General features: G+C 40.8%; 1 protein-coding gene across 1 annotated transcript in view; it reads right to left on the bottom strand.

Moving 5' to 3' along the window:
- The window catches only part of ZNF335 (zinc finger protein 335), a 60,809-nt gene that overhangs the window by 9,121 nt on the left and 30,977 nt on the right, over positions 1-20,711 (bottom strand). The window contains exons 13-25 of the mRNA XM_063459164.1: positions 20,620-20,696; positions 10,966-11,126; positions 10,625-10,854; positions 5,472-5,574; positions 5,209-5,294; positions 4,326-4,564; positions 3,992-4,091; positions 3,707-3,886; positions 2,828-2,970; positions 2,392-2,471; positions 2,229-2,299; positions 709-786; positions 479-562 (exon numbers count right to left, since the gene is read on the bottom strand). Coding sequence (XP_063315234.1) covers positions 479-562; positions 709-786; positions 2,229-2,299; positions 2,392-2,471; positions 2,828-2,970; positions 3,707-3,886; positions 3,992-4,091; positions 4,326-4,564; positions 5,209-5,294; positions 5,472-5,574; positions 10,625-10,854; positions 10,966-11,126; positions 20,620-20,696 — 1,632 coding nt within the window. The remainder of the gene's footprint in view (positions 1-478; positions 563-708; positions 787-2,228; positions 2,300-2,391; positions 2,472-2,827; positions 2,971-3,706; positions 3,887-3,991; positions 4,092-4,325; positions 4,565-5,208; positions 5,295-5,471; positions 5,575-10,624; positions 10,855-10,965; positions 11,127-20,619; positions 20,697-20,711) is intronic.

The raw sequence follows: 20,711 nt of genomic DNA on the forward strand, positions 1-20,711 counted from the left end.
TAACATTTGAAGGGGGAGACATTAACAATAGGCGCCCATAAGTCATGAGGGATCAACGTTAAATACAACGCGCTGGCATCTTATTTTAGTTTGACACTATGAGCTGTGTCCTTCATCTAGCTGCACTTCAATTTTCAAACAGAACTTCCAGGCAGATTTCGTAATGCAGGATGGGTTTGATGGGGTTGTTCTAGCAAAAATGGGATAACTGGAATGTCCGCAGCTGAATAAAACCGATATATCAATTTATTTATTTCTCCTTCTGACGGACAGTGGCTTGATGGGTTAAGTAGTGCGAGGAAGTCCTGAAACCTAGCTGTTTGATATCAGTTCTATACACGTAAGAGACATGGATAGAACAGTTATGTTTAAGGAGAAGAAAGGCACTTTTAGTGTCAGAGGAGCAACATAATTGTTAATCATTGAGTGGGGTGCAGATTGTAAACAGGACAGAAATCTGTTATCCAGAAGTAACTACCTGAATATGGTGTCCCTCTGGCAGCACTACATATTCCTGTGGAAGTAGGTGAGGGACTCCTTCCTGTGAAATAATGTACTGCACCTGCAGAAAGGGTTATAAAGAGAGAGTATAACACAATGGAGATGGGTATCTTACATATATAGATGTATGGATACAGTAAGTACCAGGGAATGATAAAACAATTGGAAAGAACAAACAAAACTGTGTATAAATGGCAACACATTTACCTGGTTATCTGCGGTGACCAGTTGCTGAAGGGTTTGTCCATCCGCCGTTGTAATTTCTTGGATGTAAGCTGTATTCTCCTATATAGAAACAGGATACAATAGTGTTCACTTACTTTATAATCAAGATTAATACAACCCACTAAAAAAAAAAAATAAACAACCCCTTCAACAAAAAAAAGAGAAGAAACAAATAAGCACATGGTAGTGGAGAGAAGGATAAAACCAAGAATAGAAGACCAAAAAAAAACCCCAAAAAACATACCGTATTTATCGGGTATAACACGCACTTTTTTCCCCTGAAAATAGGGGAAAAATCGTGGGTGCGTGTTATACGCCGATATCCCATAATTACTTACCTGTCCTGAAGCGTGGGCCGGCTTCACAGCGCGCACCGCGGTACAGGAACTTTAATTTAAGGTTCCGGTTTCCGGCGGGACTGAAAGGAAGTGTGCACAATAGTGTGCACACTTCCTTTCAGTCCCGCCGGAAACCGGAACCTTAAATTAAAGTTCCTGTACCGCGGTGCGCGCTGTGAAGCCGGCCCACGCTTCAGGACAGGTAAGTAATTATGGGAGGGGAGGAAAGTACACTATGGGAGGGGAGGGGAGGGGGAGGAAAGTACACTATGGGAGGGGAGGGGGAGGAAAGTACACTATGGGAGGGGAGGGGGAGGAAAGTACACTATGGGAGGGGAGGGGGAGGAAAGTACACTATGGGAGGGGAGGGGGAGGAAAGTACACTATGGGAGGGGAGGGGGGGGAAGTACACTATGGGAGGGGAGGGGGGGGAAATACTATGGGAGGGGAGGGGGGGGAATACTATGGGAGGGGAGGGGGGGGAGAATACTATGGGAGGGGAGAATACTATGGGAGGGGAGGGGGGAGAATACTATGGGAGGGGAGGGGGGGGAGAATACTATGGGAGGGGGGGGGGAGAATACTATGGGAGGGGAGGGGAGGGGAGAATACTATGGGAGGGGAGGGGGGAGAATACTATGGGAGGGGAGGGGGGAGAATACTATGGGAGGGGAGGGGGGGAGAATACTATGGGAGGGGAGGGGGGGAGAATACTATGGGAGGGGAGGGGGGAGAATACTATGGGAGGGGAGGGGGGAGAATACTATGGGAGGGGAGGGCGGAGAATACTATGGGAGGGGAGGGGGGAGAATACTATGGGAGGGGAGGGGGGAGAATACTATGGGAGGGGGGAGAATACTATGGGAGGGGGGAGAATACTATGGGAGGAGGGGGGGGAATACTATGGGAGGAGGGGGGGAATACTATGGGAGGAGGGGGGAATACTATGGGAGGAGGGGGGAATACTATGGGAGGGGGGGAGAATACTATGGAAAGGGGGGGGACACTATGGGATGAGGGGGGGGGAATACTATGGCATGAGGGGGGAAATTTACTGGAATTTCTTTCTAAAAATGAGGTGCGTGTTATACGCCTGTGCGTGTTATACGCCGATAAATACGGTACTTTAAGAATATTAAAAACATAACATTGCTTAATGTTAACCTGATTAGTAACAGTTTCCTCCTGCGTTAAGAACACATGTTCCTCTTCCAAAGGGGGCCCGGATGTCAGCTCTGGAAAGATAGTGAATGACAGATTGAAAAATGGCTCCTAAATACTATACACATACAACGTGTTCTCTCTATGTATTCTAGCTAAACCTGACCTTCATTCTCAGGCTGTGGAACGCTGCCTCCATTATGTAGTCGCTGTATGTGGAATTTCAGATGACCTTTCCGATTAAACCTGAAAATACAGCACAGGTGTAAAGGAAGGAAGGTGGAGTGGTAAAAAAAATAAGCTTGAGAAAACAAGGCTAGACAAGCAAAAAGAAGGATAAAAGACAAGAGTGTTGTAAAACAGAATATAGTGTGAACTGAAACATAACAAACAGACATGGAAAACAAATGAGGCTTTAGAAAGCACAAAAAGAAGAACAATAAACCGGAAGGGATTACAAAATAATATAAGTGGAAGGGTACAGATGTAAAAGAAAACAATGTATAAAGAAGATACAATAATTCAATTAAAAGATGGGGTTCGAGAAAACAAAAGGAAAAATGGGAATTAAAATATAACCGATAGCAACACTATCTTAGTACCTTTGTCCACACAAATGGCAGAAGTGCGGCCTGTGGTTGGTGTGCGTCATGGCATGTCTACTTAAATCTTTCTTATTCCTGGAGGCAAAACTGCATTGATTGCAGCGGTGAGGACGAAGATCAGCATGCAACGTCATGTGATCCTGGAAGGAAGATGTCAGAGAATTTAGAGTAAGAAGAAGATATTCAAATTGAGCAGATGTGACATGGTCGTGCATGTGTCATGGCTACTGTGAAGTTAGATGTGATCAAAAACTACAAGTGTGAGGCTAATGCTGTGTCAGAACTGAATGTCTGGCTTTTTTAGGTAACCAAAAAAAAAAAACTCAATGGAAAGACACAAAGGTGACACATGGACTACCACAATGCTGAAACTGTTAGTGACAAATACAAGTTTGAGAAATGTTCAGTTTTCCCAAGTTTACCAAAGCCAGTGGTTTACCAAAACCAGTGGTTTGTTCACTAAACTGGGTGTTCTGGAGAATTGGAAACCGAATTGAAGACTAAAACAGAAAAATACCCCAACTAAGTTAAAATATTTTAGGTTTTAAGTTAAAGGGAAAGAGATTACAAGGGGTCTATTTGAATAGACAGGTCCTGAACGATGGTAGAGTGTAGAAAAATAATAGGGAGAGTATAAAGACAAGGATGAAGTTTAGGGATATCCAGCAATACAGCTCCCAGCGGTTTTGAATCATGAAATAGAAATACTTAAAATAAGACGTACAATCATGAGGCTGAATGAACGGGATATATATTGTAAGGTTATCTTTGTAAAAGAGGGAGAGCACATTGTAATAGGTGCTGTAAGAAAGAGAACCATATGATTACATTAAAATTAGTGAAGAAGCAGTAAAGTAGAGCTTTGAATTGCCTTACCCGAACTTCAGGCCAGGACGGTGCAATGAAGTTACAATCGTGGCACTTAAATCCATTGCTTCCCTCTACGTGTGCTCTCTTGTGACTCTCCATTTCTGCTCGACCCCAGAAGGAGGAACTGCAAAACTTACAGGAAAACTTCTTAGCAACAGGAGGTGGAGGAGAATTACCTGAGGCAAGCTGAAGGATGGGAAAATAAAATATCAAAATGAGAAGAGTTTTGGGGAAATCAAGCACATGAGAGAACTGGAACACAAGGAAGAATAATACGAAATGGGACATTACCTGAACTTGTCGAGGCTTGCGTAGGACCTGAAGTGCCCTTTTGTCTTTTAAATTCTCACCCAGAAGAGTTTGAGGGGAATCATTTGGGATGTCAGCATCACTGTAATCAGAAATATAGAAATGGATATTGTATAAGAAACTTGCATAATCTAAATGGTACAAAATAACAGATTTCCAGACTAAACACTACAGTACCCCATGTTGTGCTCTTTCTTTATCTACAAATGTTCTGATCTCCTGTTAGTTACACACCAGAACAATGTCACATGACTAATTTGCCTCAATAATTTCTCACAGCTCCAAATTAATTTCTTTTTCCCTCCTTGAGGAATACCTGCAAAGCGATGTCTGGATGTTCTCTGCATTTATTAGACTATACTCTGCAGCTGTGAATGCTGTGTTAATGGTGATCTGCTGCACGCCTGTCTCCTCAAATCCAGCCTGATGAACCTCTGACACTTCTCTTTCATCCATATGCAGGGTCAAGACCTGAGTCATTGGTGGTTCTTGGGCACCATCTGATGCCTCCGATCCTTGACCATCCCCACAAGTGCCAGACTTAACCACAGCAACCTGCAAAATACATGTGTGATGGTTCTAAACAGAAAAGTACCCATAAAACAATACATCAGAAGAGTAAAAAAAAAATAAAAAAAAAAAGGAAAACCAAACAAGCCAAAGGCGAACAATTGTAAACAAGGACATCAAGATCAAGCTTCAGATACTGATATCAAAAGGAGTATAGAAGCTTCCTCACACCTGGAAAAAACATGCATGTTTGGTGCTTTGTTCCGTACAGTGTCATCGGTGTGCCTGCATTGTGAGACATGGTTCCATGTGGTGTAATTCTTGTGCCCTGTCAGTCTTGTGTGCACGTAGAAAAGGTGCTAAGCACGGAAACATTCCGATAGGATGATGGAGGATAAATATAGTGTGAAAGATTGCAATGTGATGCAACTCAACTATGGAAGGATAACAACAATCCAGGTGAAATGAATGCTGGATTGAAAAGTCTGTTGGGAATTGTGCACCTTAAAGGGAGTTTTACATGAAAAAGCCTGAGAGTCCTCCTTAAATTTAATATAAATACTGGATTATTAATATTGCACTTTGATAACTATATGCTTTGGGAATATTTGCATGGATGGGCAAAAGGAAAAAGTATCTCTATGGCTGTTCGCCTGTAAACATGTGTAGGATTATTTCGGAAGACATACCTGCAGGCCATCACCAGAAGCATCTCTTTGTGCACTCATATTTAAAAGCAAGTCAAGAGCAGCTCGAGTCGTGAGTTCTTCCTCACCTGAAAAGAGAGGGAGCAATGAGTATCTCATTTTCAAAACTTTTTTCCCTTAAGAGTGCTGCACATCCCCCATTACAATAACTAGCTCTTTGATCCACAAAAATATTAAAATCTGCAGAAAGGGGCATGCACATTGATTCAAACATAATGCTTCAGTGTACTAATATTTTTTCTCACCTTGGTCATATATGATTGCAGCAGTTTCCAGACTGTTCTGAGACTGCTCTTCTCCTGCTTGTTGTGTCGGTTGGTGCAGCATTGCTAGTTGTGTCTGGGGGTTCTGAACAGAAGCAAGTCAAAAAAAAAAAAAAAAAAAAAAAAAAAAAATGTGTGCACATTCAGAATGAACAGTAAAAAAAACTACATTACCTTGTATGCCTAGTTATTTTCACTACAGATTATTATCTACACATCTTTGTGCCTGCTGATCAATCTCGAGGCTTACATAGAAACATAGAATGTGGCGGCAGATTAGAACCGTTTGGCCCATCTAGTCTGCCTAATTTTCGAAATACTTTCATTAATCCCTGGCCTTATAGTTAGGATAGCCTTATGCCTATCCCACGCATGCTTAAACTCCCTCACTGTGTTAACCTCTACCACTTCAGCTGGAAGGCTATTCCATGCATCCACTACCCTCTCAGTAAAGTAATACTTCCTGATATTATATTTAAACCTTTTCCCTCTAATTTAAGACTGTCCTCTTGTTGTGATAGTACTTCTTTTAACCCCTTAAGACCGCAGGACGCTCTATGCCATCCTTATTTTGGTGGCTCTAAACGCCACAGGACGGCATAGAACGTCCTGCGATCTTTTGTACTTACCCGGTTGCCGGCGATCCCACGCCGGCGATCGCGGTATGGGGGACTTACCTGGGAGCCCAGGGAGTCCCCCTCTGTCCTCTTCGGCCCCCCAGGGCCATGTGATCGCGAGGACCCCGCGATCACATGGACGGCATAGCCGTCCATGTCAATGCCAGCAGGGGGAGTGCCTGTAATGACAGGTACTCCCCCTGCTGTCTGAAAAAAAATAAAAAAAAATGTTAAAACAGTGTAAAAATAAGATTATATATACTTAGATCATATATATATATATATATTTATTATATATATATATGATCTAAGTATATATATATATATATATATATATATATACACACACACACATAAATATACATACACTGTCTACGTGTATTTTAATATTAATATTTACATAATTATATATATATATTAATATCAAAATACACGTACAATGATATTGATTAAATATATATATATATAATTTTCATTATATATATATTTATATATATATATATATATATATATATATTTATATATAATAAAAAAAATATATATAAATACGTTAAAATTAAAAAAATAATAATAAATAGATAAAATATATAAACATGCGTAATTTCGGGGCGGGGCCTGACCTGCAAGCCGATCGGTCGCATGGCGGAGGAGCTCCCGACAAACATGCTGCCTACAAGGAGAATACCCACCGCTACTAAGCTTAAAATCTTGTCGGGAGTAGCTACCCAGGACGGGGGCACCCTGGCGAACCAGAGGATACCAGACCCGAGTTCCTCCTGCAATCCTGAACCGATGAAAGCGGACTGCGGCCCACGGCAGATGGAGCTGAGGGGAGACGGCCGCTCTCCTCGCCCAAAAGCTGGGGGTACCGAGCTTTTGCATACCCGCTCCCCCCCCTCAGGACCGGCGGGGGTGATCCCGGTCCAACCACCCCTGGCATCAAGGCTTATAAGGGTGAGAAAACAGACTCACAGCGGGTTGCCTGCAAAAACGGGGGGACACACAATGGTGGATGCCACGTGTGAACGCAGAGACACAAAATGGCAACATATTTGGGCACGAATTGAAGCCATAATAGACACCCTCTGGGCAAGCCTGGAGAGCAGACAGCAACAGACCGCAAAACCGGCGAATACGCCTGACAAAAAGCCCAAGGACCCCCGCTACAGCCACTTTAGCGACCCCATGTTACAATCACGAAGATGGCGCCGCAGACGGAGACCCCACCCGCGTGCACGCAAACCGACTCCTCAGCGGCACATGGTGAGGCTGACCCGAAAAGGCCCAAGGGCCACCACTAGACCCAAGGCTTGGCAGAGAACCGCGAAGATACCGCCAGCAAGAGAGCATACCGCACCACATCAAGCACAGCCACAGCTGAAGAGCGTCCCACTCACCCAGCCGAACACTCTGTACACCGGCAATATCTGCGCAGATCAGCGTAAAGGCAAGTGGCCGAGGAGAACGACGGCATCCACACCACCCCACTCTGCCCGACCTCTGCGGGACACTCAAGCATACCCGAAGCCCTCCTGTAAACGAGGCATAGGCTGATTGGGCACAAGCACCCCAGGAGTTGGTAGAGGCCTTTACACACTGCCTCTGCAGTTCAGGACGCTGCCCAGACCTTTCCACTACCTCCAATACTGAGACTGACTTAGCACTTAAGTAAACCTCACAGCCCCAATGTGTAACATCTCTCTTGTCTGGTTCACACAAGTTTAACAATTGCATGTCGCTCTTAGCCTAAATGTTCTATGCTGTACTGTCCACACGGGGCTATGTCACCTACTACTCACGTCCTGAGCTATCATTTGCAGACTTATAAGCTTGATATGTCTAGAGAATGTAACAAGGCTACTTGACAGTCTAAGAGGGCTAATGTGATGTTTTGCAGCGGGACATGAGTAATCTCAATGATTAATGATATTATAGTCGTTTTATGCCTTCACCAGTTAACTGCCTCCTAGAGGTCTCCTTTTGCATAATGCATGCGGGTGCTGTTTTTTCAATATTTTTCTTTATTTCTCACCTTGATTTTAAGTAAGTACCCTTAAACTACTCATGTATAGCCTGATGCCGGGGCTAACAGGAAGTTTTTCAAACAGTTCACCTAAGCGACTTACTATGAGGGCTTTGGTCATAGCGTGTACCCAGCTTGTGCAGATTATTAAACTTCCTGAGGGGCCTACTGTGTGATATTTAGCGTGTTCCCAATCAGATTTGACCAGGATATTCACAGTTGTTCCCTGCCTAGCATGTAACCTACCCTTAATATTAACTTCAGTAACCATAACGTAAGCGTTGTTTAGCATACTTAATTTTTATTTTATTAACCAAGCTTGTATCAATCTGTTTGCATGACGTTTCTAAAAACAAAAAATATGGCAGTCTTTCTTAGAGGTGTATTGTTCACTATATTGTTATCGTCAACTCGTGTTACCTCACAATGCCTCCTCTTTCTTTTCTGTACCCCATATCGCATGTGCCATAATAAAAGAAATATTTACAAACATGCGTAATTTCGTTCCAACTGTATTTTAAAATTAATATATATATATTGATATCAAAATACATGTAGAACGAAATATATATATCTATATACATAAGTATATACGTGTATATCACTATATATACCTATATATAAATAAAAAAAAAAATTATATACATATATATATATACACACACACACACATATATATATATATATATATAATAATTCTACGTATATATTTATGTAATAATTTTACATAATTAGGTCATTTTATTAATTACAATTTGCAGGACCTGCCTGACCACCCAGGCCGAAAGTTCAGGGAATTAAATTTTCTAGCACTATATTTAACCCTGTAACTTTCCAAGACACCATAAAACCTGTACATGGGGGGTACTGTTTTACTCGAAAGACTTCGCTGAATACAAATATTAGTGTTTCAAAACAGTAAAATATATTACAACGACGATATCGTCAGTGACAGTGACATTTTTTGAATTTTTCACACACAAATGCACTTACACTGACGATATAATTGTTGTGATATGTTTTACTGTTTTGAAACACTAATATTGGCGTTCAGCGAAGTCTCCTGAGTATAACAGTACCCCTCATGTACAGGTTTTATGGTGTTTTCAAAAGTTACAAAGTCAAATATAAGGTTTGCGTTTCAGTTTTTTCACATTAAAATACGCCAGGTTGGCTTTGAGACCGTATGGTAGCCCAGGAATTAAAATTATCCCCATGATGGCATACCATTTGCAATAGTAGACAACCAAGGGTATTGCAAATAGGTTATGTTCAGTTTTTTTTAGTAGCCACTTAGTCACAAACACTGGCCAAAATTTGCGTTCAAATTAGTTTTTTGCATTTTCAAATATTAACACTAACTTTGCCCAGTGTTTGTGACCAAGTGGCTACTAAAAAAGACTGGACATACTCCAGTTGCAATACCTTGGGTTGTCTACTTTTGCAAATGGTTTGCCATCATGGGGGTAATTCTTATTCCTGGGCTACCATATGGTCTCAAAGGCAACGTAACCAATCTGGCGAATTTCAATGTGAAAAAAACTGAAATATGTAACACGCTATATTTGACCCTGTAACTTCCCAAAACACCATAAAACCTGTACATACCTGTTTTACATGTGAGACATCGCTGAATACAAATATGTGTATTGTATTGCAGTAAAAGCAAACAGTATTTTGACATTCACAGTTAAAATGTCACGTAGAACTAAAACAATTAAAAAAAAATCTTATTTTCTCCCATTTTTAAAATATTTTTTTCATATTAAATTATGTTCCATACCTAAATATTTGATGTTAAACGAAAGCCCTGTTTCCCCTGAATAAAATGATATATAATAAGTGTGGGTGCATTTAATATGAAAGAGGTGAATTATGGTTGGACAGACATATAGCGCAAATGCCAGGTTTTGTTTACTTTTTTTTGGATCACAACTTGTACATTTGGCTGTGGTCTTAAGGGGTTAAATATAGTCTCCTCCTTTACTGTGTTGATTCCCTTTATGTATTTAAAGGTTTCTATCATATCCCCCTGTTTAGTCTTTCCTCCAAGCTATACATGTTAAGATCCTTTAACCTTTCCTGGTAAGTTTTATCCTTCAATCCATGAACCAGTTTAGTGGCCCTTCTCTGAACATTCTCTCCAAAGTATCAATTTCCTTCTTGAGATATGGTCTCCAGTACTGCGTACAATACTCCAAGTGAGGTCTCACCAGTGTTCTGTACAATGGCATGAGCACTTCCCTCTTTCTACTGCTAATACTTACTCTATTGTTCAAGCTTTCATTCTACCCCAGATTGTTACTTCCCTCAGTTCTCTCTAATATCGTATTTGATAACTGCAGTGTTCCCATGGCTTTCAGGTGCTCTAATCTAATAGATCATGCTCCTGACTTGTGCTGCCTCCATTTTTGTATTACTAGGCCACTTTTCTGTCTCTTTCATACATGGCTCTGTGCGCTCATATTTACTCAAGAGTTTGTGTAAGTCCTAACCTCAACTTCTGGTGCTTGTTGAGCAGGGTTCTCCAACTGGTCATGTTGCAGTTTCAGTTTTTCAATTTGTTGAGTGGAGAAAAAGGGTAGCTGACGGCTTGGGGTTTCCTCAGGGTGGCGCTGGACCCACTCTTGAAACAGGTTCGCGTGTCGACACTTCACATGGAGGCGCAGATTCTTCTTGTGTTTGGTATGGAAGTGACAATAATCACAAGCAAATGGCTTTCCACCTAAAAAAAAATTAAAAGTAAATCAAGTAAGATTTATGTTCTACCATTAGGAAGCTATCCCATAAACATATGGTTACCCTCCTACCCGAGTTACCCTGGAAAAGAGCAAACCTGCGTGCCTGGTGGCTTGGTGGGACAGCAAGAAGTCCTGACGGTAGGTGTGATACTTGCACTGAGTACATTTGAATGGTTTGTCATTCATGTGAGTGAGCTGATGATTCAGAAGCTGCTTCCGATCTTCACACATGTATTCACAGAACTCGCATTTATACCTGGAGGGAGCAGACATTGTGAGAAGGTGGTGAACCAAAGTCCATGGGATTTAATTATGTATGCATTCAGCATTATGTCAACAGCATTAGCCAGACATGTGAATGTTTCAAGGCGGTCACAGAGTATGGCATGAAAAGTACTATCACAGAGTGTCCAGAGTAGATAGAAATATTTCTGTTATACTAGGGATGTTAGGTTAGTTGAGGGACATTATGTTTTAGTGAAGGGATTTGATGGAACAGTGATGGTGAACACGATCCTAGCAACCTACTTCTCTACCCTACCCTTACCCTTTGTGTTACATTACCCCACTCCCTCTAGCATGCAGGGCCCTCAATCCATGTGTGTCCAACTCATCTGGTTACAAACACCTGTCTGTTAGACCACCCATTGTACAGCGCTACGGAACTTGGCGCTTTATAAATAATAATGGTAACCGCATATATGAGAATACAAGGGTGAGTAGGTGTTGCTGGAGCTTTTCTGAATCTGTTAAAAAAATGTTTAGAATGTTGTGCTCTTGAGCTACAACATCAACCTTCTCCCTACCCTTTCCATACCGAACACCAACGAATTGTATGGAGCAGGTTAACATATATAAGTGATGTTAAAGTAACACAGGCGGCAAAAAATAAAGACATAAGCCCATCAAGTTCAGTCTTTCATAGACACCTTCAGTATGCAAAAATGGCAGTCACATTTCTCCCCGAATAATAATAATAAAAAAAAAAAAAAAAAGTTACCCAAACACCGTGACCACTTCAGTGATTTGACGTAGTCATGGAACTTGGAGTCTGTATGTGCAGCATTTCAATTTAAAATGTTGCCCATAAAGAGTTAAACCCTTTCCTGAGATGTAACACCATCATGTCAGTTCTCTGCATATTTGGTTATGTCGTCAGCAACAGACAACCAACGACATACACCAACAGACAACCCACCCCCCTCACTGTATTATCACTGTAATTTTAATAAGAAAAACTATTTGTGCAATATATATAAAAAAAAAAAAAAATAATGTTTTGACAATGGGATGTAGCATCTGAATTTGCACAACAAACCCATCTACTTAAAAGTCCCCCACTATATAATACACTGTATTACTCTGTTTTTCAACCTAATGATGCTACCCAACATTGTGTTATGCTGAAAGAATAAACTCACTAATGCTTTAAAGCTTCTTAAAGGAACAGTAGTGTTCCAATTCTTGGAATTCTAGAAGGAGAACATTCATATAGGTTGATCCGAGCACATTTAAAGTAAGATACTGTAGACCATTTAAAGGAATACCAGCGTTTAGAATACAAACATGTATTCCGAGTGTTAGAGTGTTTATCTATCCATTTAGATACATGGACTCTCCCTAAACAAAATAGTTTTACTTACCTTGCCACACCAGTCTTGACGTAGCTGCCTCTATTACCCTGAGATCCCTAACAGGGGCTAGTAGGCACACCTAGAAATTGCTGTGCCAGTCAGCATCTCTTTAGTGCCCTCGGTATCCCTATCTCCACTTCCTTGGAAGGCCCCTACATTACCTGAGCAAAATGATCCTCTAGCTATCTCCAGACAGCTTGTCTAAAATAGCTCTGCAAAACAGACTTGCAAAAAATACAGAATCTGAGACCTATTTAATATCCCTAAAAACATCTGTCTCATTTTTTCGATTAATATACAGCTGCGGTATTGTATCAGTGTATAGCTCTCAAATGTGCGTGTTTATAGTCAAGTTACCAACTTGTACAATAATGGAAAGAAACGATTAGCATTTATATCGAAAACAGCATTCGAACTCTATTATTTATATCCTTTGCAATATGCATTACTTGCTAAAGGAATTCTGGCAGCCTACTTAAAATATAGTAGTAATTCACAAACTGAGGACAGCGCACTCACACTTAGGAATCCAGGTGCTTATCAGGGCCAGGGTTGGCAAAACCCAGTTTAGTAGATAATATAAATTAGGTCGAGGCACTCAGGATTGCTGCAGAAAGGCAGGTTTATTGGGACAAAAAGTGCAACGTTTCGGCCTACACAGAGGCCTTTATCAAGCTCGATAAAAGCCTCTATGTAGGGCGAAACGTTGCATTTTTTGTTCCCATATTGAAAATATTGAGCATAAATTGTATAAAAGGAGAACTATAGACACCCAGACCACTTCAGCTTACTGTCAGTTTAACCCTACAATTGTTGTTATTGCAGTTATTGAGAAACAGCAATAATTACATTGCAGGGTTAAGTCTACCTCTAGCGGATGTCTACCAGACAGCCACTAGAGGCGCTTCCGGGCCATTACACATCTTTTGGTTGCCTAACTGATCCTGGACGTACTCACACTATGCATGAGGACATCTAGCGTCAGCTAAAACCCCATAGGGGTGCATTTGGTCGACATGGGCAAACGTCGGGGGAGGAGGTGTGAAAAAGGCACTCTAGAACTAGAAACACAATTTTGTATTCCTAGCCTATGGTTTCCCTTTAAGCAAAACACATTAATATATCACATTCTGTAATATGCATAGAATGCTTAAATAACTTGATTTAAAACAAAATTAAAATACAGACTCACCTCCATCCTTCCTCCCCCCTCCCAAAAAAAACAATAGCTAACAAAGTATAAGGTAAGAAATCAGAGAAACCAGAAGATGCTGAGAAGGAGAGATGAATCACCCAGAGAACACATTAATCCACAAACCATCATCATGCAAAGCATTCATTATGAACCTGCCAATCACAGAGTTACACAGGAGGTTAATTGTGCAGAAGAATTCCTAGGGATTCTGGCAAGGGAAGCCTTAACCTACTCTATACTTAGCACTCTCACAAAAAGAAGGAACGAAAGATAAATAATAGTCTTTTTAAAGCGTGTGCAACAGATTTACATTGTTACCGATTCTCTCAAATTGTACAGTGTAATAGGCGGCTTAAATTCGAGTCCTATATGAAGGCTGACGATCTCTACTGTGTAGCCACTGTTACAATATATCTGATGTTTGCAAAGAGCAGTGAGATAATCCAAGGTAGTGGACCAAGTTTAGTAGGCAAATGAAAATTTTGAACAGGAAAATTAAATAAATGAAGTCAAGATACCAATACACTAATACCAAATAACTCCCTTCGACAAGTGAGTGACACATATAGAAGTCACAAAACAGCCCAACGGATATAGTTTAACTGACAGTTAACTTCAATCAGAGTTTAATCCAGGAGTGTTCGGAACTTTGCAAAGTATTTTAGATCATGACATTTGATAAATCCTACACAGTGAGCACTGTAAGCCAAGCATATCAAACAAATGGCAGTTGATAATAAATTGCCATTCATAGTTAATCTAAGCAGTTTGGGGGGGGGGGGGGGGGGAACAAAAACATTGCAACTTTGGGTAATTCTCAGCACTCCAACATATTAAATACTACTTCACACACTCTTTGTTTCAAGGGAGTTCGTAGGTTTTTACACAAGCCTATCGAGAGCAGATTCGTTTCTATTTTCTCTTACTAAAGGCAAAAATGCTTAAGATAGGGAAGACCCCCGTCTCCAGAGACAGCAGAACCCATGAGTCCAGAGATGCGTCATAAACGTAGACTTTTGCTAGCTGAATTGGAGATACCAAGTGACCTAGTTACTATTTCTGAGCCCCAGTATGCAGCAATTCTATGCTCCATTTCACATCAGCTTTGTTCACCAAGGTGAAAAAGTGAAGAATATCGGTGGCACAAAGAAATCCAACCACTGTTTCTCCGCTGATCACAGAGAGACACAAGTCTACATATATTAGGCTTTTTTTTTTTTTTAAACATCCTTATTAAGTTTTGCTCTACGCATACATCTATCAATATTACACTTACACACACACAAAACCTCCTCATAATTACATTTTGAAACTGCTAATTAAATACTCTTGAATACTCAATGCTTAGTTTTGGCTGGACAATTAAATCCCATGTTAATGCATTATTGATTACTGCTGAGGACTCACAGTAGATTGTCAGAGTATACAAATAGTCCAACATGCTGGCTGATCACCATTAAGAGGCAATATGTATATTGAAAAGATGTAACTGGTGATAAATATAAGAAAATAATTAAATAGATTCACACACACTAAGAAATACAGTGTATAAATAAATATACCACCTATTGTAGATACATCTGCAAAACAAATGGAACATACATAGTGCTTTCCATATAGGTAAAGACAAACAATCTATAATGTAAGAGGATTGAACTCACAAGGATGGAGCCTCATAGAAAAGCGTTAAAGAAAAGCGTTATGACCCTACAGTTTTAAAAGAACAGGTTCATCAGGTGAAAAGTATGGAGAGAACTGAGGTACTTAAATATAAACCGAAGAGAGACACATCAATAAGGGAAAAAGAATGGGTACCCCTGATTTTAGATTATAATGTTAATTCTAAACAGATTAAACATATAATCAATAAACACTGGCATGTTCTGAAAACAGATGAGGATCTTAAAGACATTATAAGCGATAAGCCGAAGGTTATCTTTAAAGGTGCTAAAAGTATTAAAGATCATTTGGTAAAAAGTTTTATAAATTGTAAACAGGGAGAAAAAATTTTTTTTTAACCAAAAAACAGGTTTTTATCTGTGTAAAATATGTTTACCATGTGAAAATACTATTTTTAAGAAAGATACACAAACTACGTTTAAGTCTAATGTCACAGGAACCTGTTTTAAGATACGTGATATTGTCACACGTTACTCTACTAATGTGGTGTATCTCCTCTGGTGTCCCTGTGGACTCCAGTATGTGGGTATGACTACTAGAAGTTTAAAAACCCGCATTATGGAGCACATGGGGAACATACGGAGGGGATACACCAAACATAGTGTATCAGCACATTTTCTTGAACATCATAATGGTGACACTTCCCTTCTAAGTTTTATGGTGATTGGGAAAAAGCGGATGAATTGGAGAGGAGAGGATAATGTCCGAGAACTTAGCAAATTAGAGGGCAAATGGATTTTCACTCTAGACACCATGTGCCCTAAAGGTCTCAATATAGACTTTGAATTAGTCAATTTTTTTTTTAATTCTTTATTTTTGTAGTGCCTAGGTTTACAACATTCGCTTGTGAGGTACCCCAAAGACAGTCCTCAAGCGTGGTAAAAACAGTTGAACGTATAGGTACTTGGTAGGTCAGGCACATTTTTTGTATGGCTATAAACAAGACAGATTAACTTCGCATAGGTGTTTTCTTAACATAACAAATTAACATTGCTGGAAAGTACACGTTGAAGGTATCGAGTGGGTTACTAGACAGAACACTTTAGAGCAGTTAGTAGAGTCTGCACAATTTTAAAAGGGTATTACAGACACGCATGAAGAAACAGTTGCCTTGCATAGGTAGTTCATATTTGAGCTATGGTTAGCGAGCTAATGGCCTGTGGTTAGTATAAGATATTGTTTGCTCAACTGCTGTTATGGGCAACTAAAAGATAGTGCTGTTAGTAGAGTCTCCGTTGTGAGATACTGGGGCTAGTACTGGCATTATTGTGAAATGGACTGTGCGGTGGGATCTTGCAGTGTCTCTACTGCAGGGGCACAGAATGTGCGCTGGTGTGGTGGGTACCTTAGTGGGGCTCCGTCTTTTTTAGGAGAGGTCTACGTCCCTGTTTGTCCCTGGTGGGTGGCTGTGCTGTGTGTCGGTGTAATGTAGCAGGCAACATGCTGGACATCCTGCACATTTGCAATGAAGCGTGTAATATGCTAGACAACTTGCACAGTTGCAATGTAGCATGCAACATGCTAGACAACGTGCACGTTTATAAAGTAAAGTGTATCTTGTTAGACAGCTCGCATTTTTTAGTTTTAGGTAGAATATAGCATGCTGGGCGGCTTGCACACTTTTAAAGTAGGAGATAACTTGCTAGAAACCCTACGCATTTTAAAAGTAGAAGAACACATGCTGGGCAACTGGCCCGTTTTTATGGTACAGTATATCATGCTAGACATTTTTTTCTCTTCTTTTTTCTCCCCTTTCTCCTTGTCAAAAAAAAATAAATAAATAAAAAAAAAAAAAAAAAAAAAAAAAAAAATAGGAGGTAACATGCTAGATAATTTGCACCTTGTAAAAGGTAGAATATGATATGCTAGGCAACTCGCACATTTTTAAAGTTGAATAGAACATGCTAGACTATTTGCACATTTTCCTTCCCTTTTCCCCAAAGTATATAGACACAATTTTATAGTTTTATAGTAGTTCGACTGTTGTAGGAACATGCACAATTTTAAGGTTATATCGCTTAAATAGACATGCACATGACTATAGATTAAACTAGGCGTGTCATGCTTCAGGCTTGGTCTAAGCAGGCTACACTTAGAAGTGACTGTAGTCTGGAGCTTCATTGTGTTAGCGTTATGACATCATTGTTAACTAAGCAGTACTAAAACCTTATTACAACTTGGTAAAACAGAACCTAAACATAGTAAATCAGGCTTAGTCGATAAAGCAGATAATCAGTTAACATTTCCGAGTCACCTTGTCTAAGTAGGTCAAAAGCTAGTTGGTGGAGCCTGAATAGTAAAATAGACGATATGGGTCTTAAGAGAGAGAGAAAAAAAAAAAAAAGGCGTAAGGAAAGAAAACAAACATATGAGAGAATACCACTGATGAAAAGGAGCTGGAGAGCATATATAGCCCTAGTCCATGTGGCTGACAGGTTGCGGAGTCAGTTCAGCCTATACCCGACAGGTAGTGTCCCCATAGCCAGGGTGAGTGTTCATTAGTGGGCCCAGCTCTCGAGGTTCTCCATCTTGTGGGCCACGGAGGGGCTCTCCACCTGCGTCTGTCGCCAGTGTCCCGCTGCTCTGGCTTCTGATCAACGCCGCGACCGGCATTGTGAGTTGTCGAGTGTGAGGTTGCGCCTTGCTGGGTGAGGGTAGTTGGGACCACTGAGGTGCGGGTGTATCGAGCCTGTCGGCGGGACCATCCCTGAGGCGTGAGGGTGGGTGTGCTGGCGCCCATGATACCTGGTGCTGTTTCCCGCTGTGCTGGTCCTCGGCTCAGGCGGGGGGAAGCCCTAGAGGTACGAAACGGACACCCGCCTAGCCGGCGCCGGGCGGATCCATGCAGCCACCGCTCTTATCGCCATCTGAAAGGTTCGTCTCTGGGCATGAAGCGGTTTCCAAAGGCTGGTGCAGATCCGCACATAGAACTCTTGTGCTTTCTTGGGAGGCTTAAGTAGCGTGCGTGTTGTGGCAGGCTGTGTCCGTGCCGCCATTTTGTTTGGGCCTGGACGGTCCCATGTTGTCTTGGGTTTTGTGTGTTTGGCTTCCGCCATTATGCCCTGCTCTGGTGCTGCAGGCTTGCTGCGTGGGTTCGTCGCTTGTCTCCTGGGTAGTTGGGCTTTCTCCCAGGGTTGGATCGGGATAACCCCCACCGATCCGGGGGGGGGGGGGGGAAAGGGGCGCCATGTATCTAGGGCTACTTGCGAGAGGACGGGGAAGGCGGCCATCTCTCCCCTGTTCCCGCGTCCACAGGTCGCGTTCATGCATCTGAGGACTCCGTGCACCGATTTTCTCGAGTGAGGTATCCGGGTGTTCGGTGGGGCACACTGAGTCCAGGTAGGGTAGTCTCATGTGGGTGAGCGCTTTTCCCCCCGATTATTTTGTGGTTTTTCAGGTTTAGTCGCAGGAGCTCTGCAGCCATGCGTGTAGTCAGGAAGCTGGTCAGGATCCGCCCCCGAATTAGTCAATTTTTTATAATTCTTTTATTGAAAGATTTTTATATAGTTCCTATTTTTTTATATTTCAATATATTGAATTTTTATTATATTTATTTTTTATTTTGGACATTTCCTCCCCTCTAAATATCCACTTTGTTTCACCCATCATGGTCTGTGTTTTATGCATTCTATATTAATATATATTTTTTATTGATTCACAGCTTTTTATTTATTGATTTACAGCTTGCTATTTCTTTTATTTTTAATTGCGTTTTGTTTAGCATGTATGGGCAAATGCCCTCTTTCAATATGGACACTTTTTGGACAATTTCCACCATGCTCGAGTTTGGAACGCATGGTGGACCGCAAAAGCATCAAGTGACAGCACTCAACCGGAAGTCACGTGCTTTTTTGCCGAAACCGGAAGTGATATGATCGGCGGCATTTCGGAATTACAGCTGGACCTAGTTGGACATATCAAGGGGGTTATTTAAATCCTGAAGTTTCTCCAGTAATTCAGCACTGAGGAAGGCCCTATCAAGGGCTGAAACGCGTTAGCACTTTACTGGACTTTTATTGGGACTTTTCCTGTATGGCGGTATTTTTTTATTGTTTTTTATTCTGGCCATAATTGCGGTGCAATACTGTGCTATATTCCATTTCTATACCTGCCTTACCTTTGTCCCTATATATTAATATTTTATTATTATCTAATACATTTGTATTTTACATTTGAATTCGTGGACCTCGAGTTCTTCAACAGAAGTTTACCGAGAGCCTGGACAGGCACCCAAGGGTGATGTACATAGAGCCTATAAGGCTCCATCCTTGTGAGTTCAATCCTCATACATTATAGATTGTTTGTCTTTACCTATATGGAAAGCACTATGTATGTTCCATTTGTTTTGCAGATGTATCTACAATAGGTGGTATATTTATTTATACACTGTATTTCTTCATGTGTGTGAATCTATTTAACTCTTTTACTTTGGCTTTAGGTGTTAAGGGATTACACCTCTTTTTCACACTCACTACTATTGTTTATATTTAAGGTTGGAAACGCCTACACAACTGTATACTTTTTGTATATTTTGTTTGATAAATATAAGATCTTTGCTTGTTAAACAGAAAATTACTGACCCGCCATTTCTCTAGGGTCTTAGAAAAACACTGGGAAATATGAGAAGAATAAAAAAACAAAACAAAACAAAAAAAAACAAAAAAACACAACTTCATTATCTATACAAACAAACACTGTAGTGCTTACCAGGGTTCCATTAAAAAAGAGGGAATAATCTACACCCAGCCAAATTTTATGAGTGTTATGGTGGTCTGAATAATTAGTGGTAATTAATTTGCGGGATTGCCCCGGACACCCACATATAAAATGAGGAGTGTGCTAGTTTGTTTCAGCTCATTACACAAGTCTTTGTGAAAGAGGATGGGGAACCTATTAATGTGGTCTCCAGTCTTCAAATCTGTAGCTGGACATCCAAACAAATTGACAGCATACAAGATTTGATGTGAGGAAACACTATTCTGCATAAAAAATGCACCTCTGAAATGTGTATGACAGAGTGATAACGTCAGCTGGAATTTTGAGTATAATCGAGGAATGATGCTTTGCAGACATGCTCTGGGTCACTCTTAACTGTAATAATATTAGGGAAAGAAAAAGTTGCATGTGGTTGAAAATGTAACACCTGCTGTGAGCCATCATTGCAGATTCGTTATAAAATATAAAAAGTAGATGCATTGTATGTAAAGATATGGTGCTATAATTGTATTCTGGGTGAGTACCTGGTGCTGTCCACACTCTGAAGGTGAGTCAGAAGATGCATTTTAAAAGTATAACGCTTCTTGAATGCTTTTCCACACTGTGAACAAATCAA

This window comes from Pelobates fuscus, chromosome 6 (genome assembly GCF_036172605.1).
Source record: "Pelobates fuscus isolate aPelFus1 chromosome 6, aPelFus1.pri, whole genome shotgun sequence".
In the NCBI taxonomy this organism is placed as follows: Eukaryota; Metazoa; Chordata; class Amphibia; order Anura; family Pelobatidae; genus Pelobates; species Pelobates fuscus.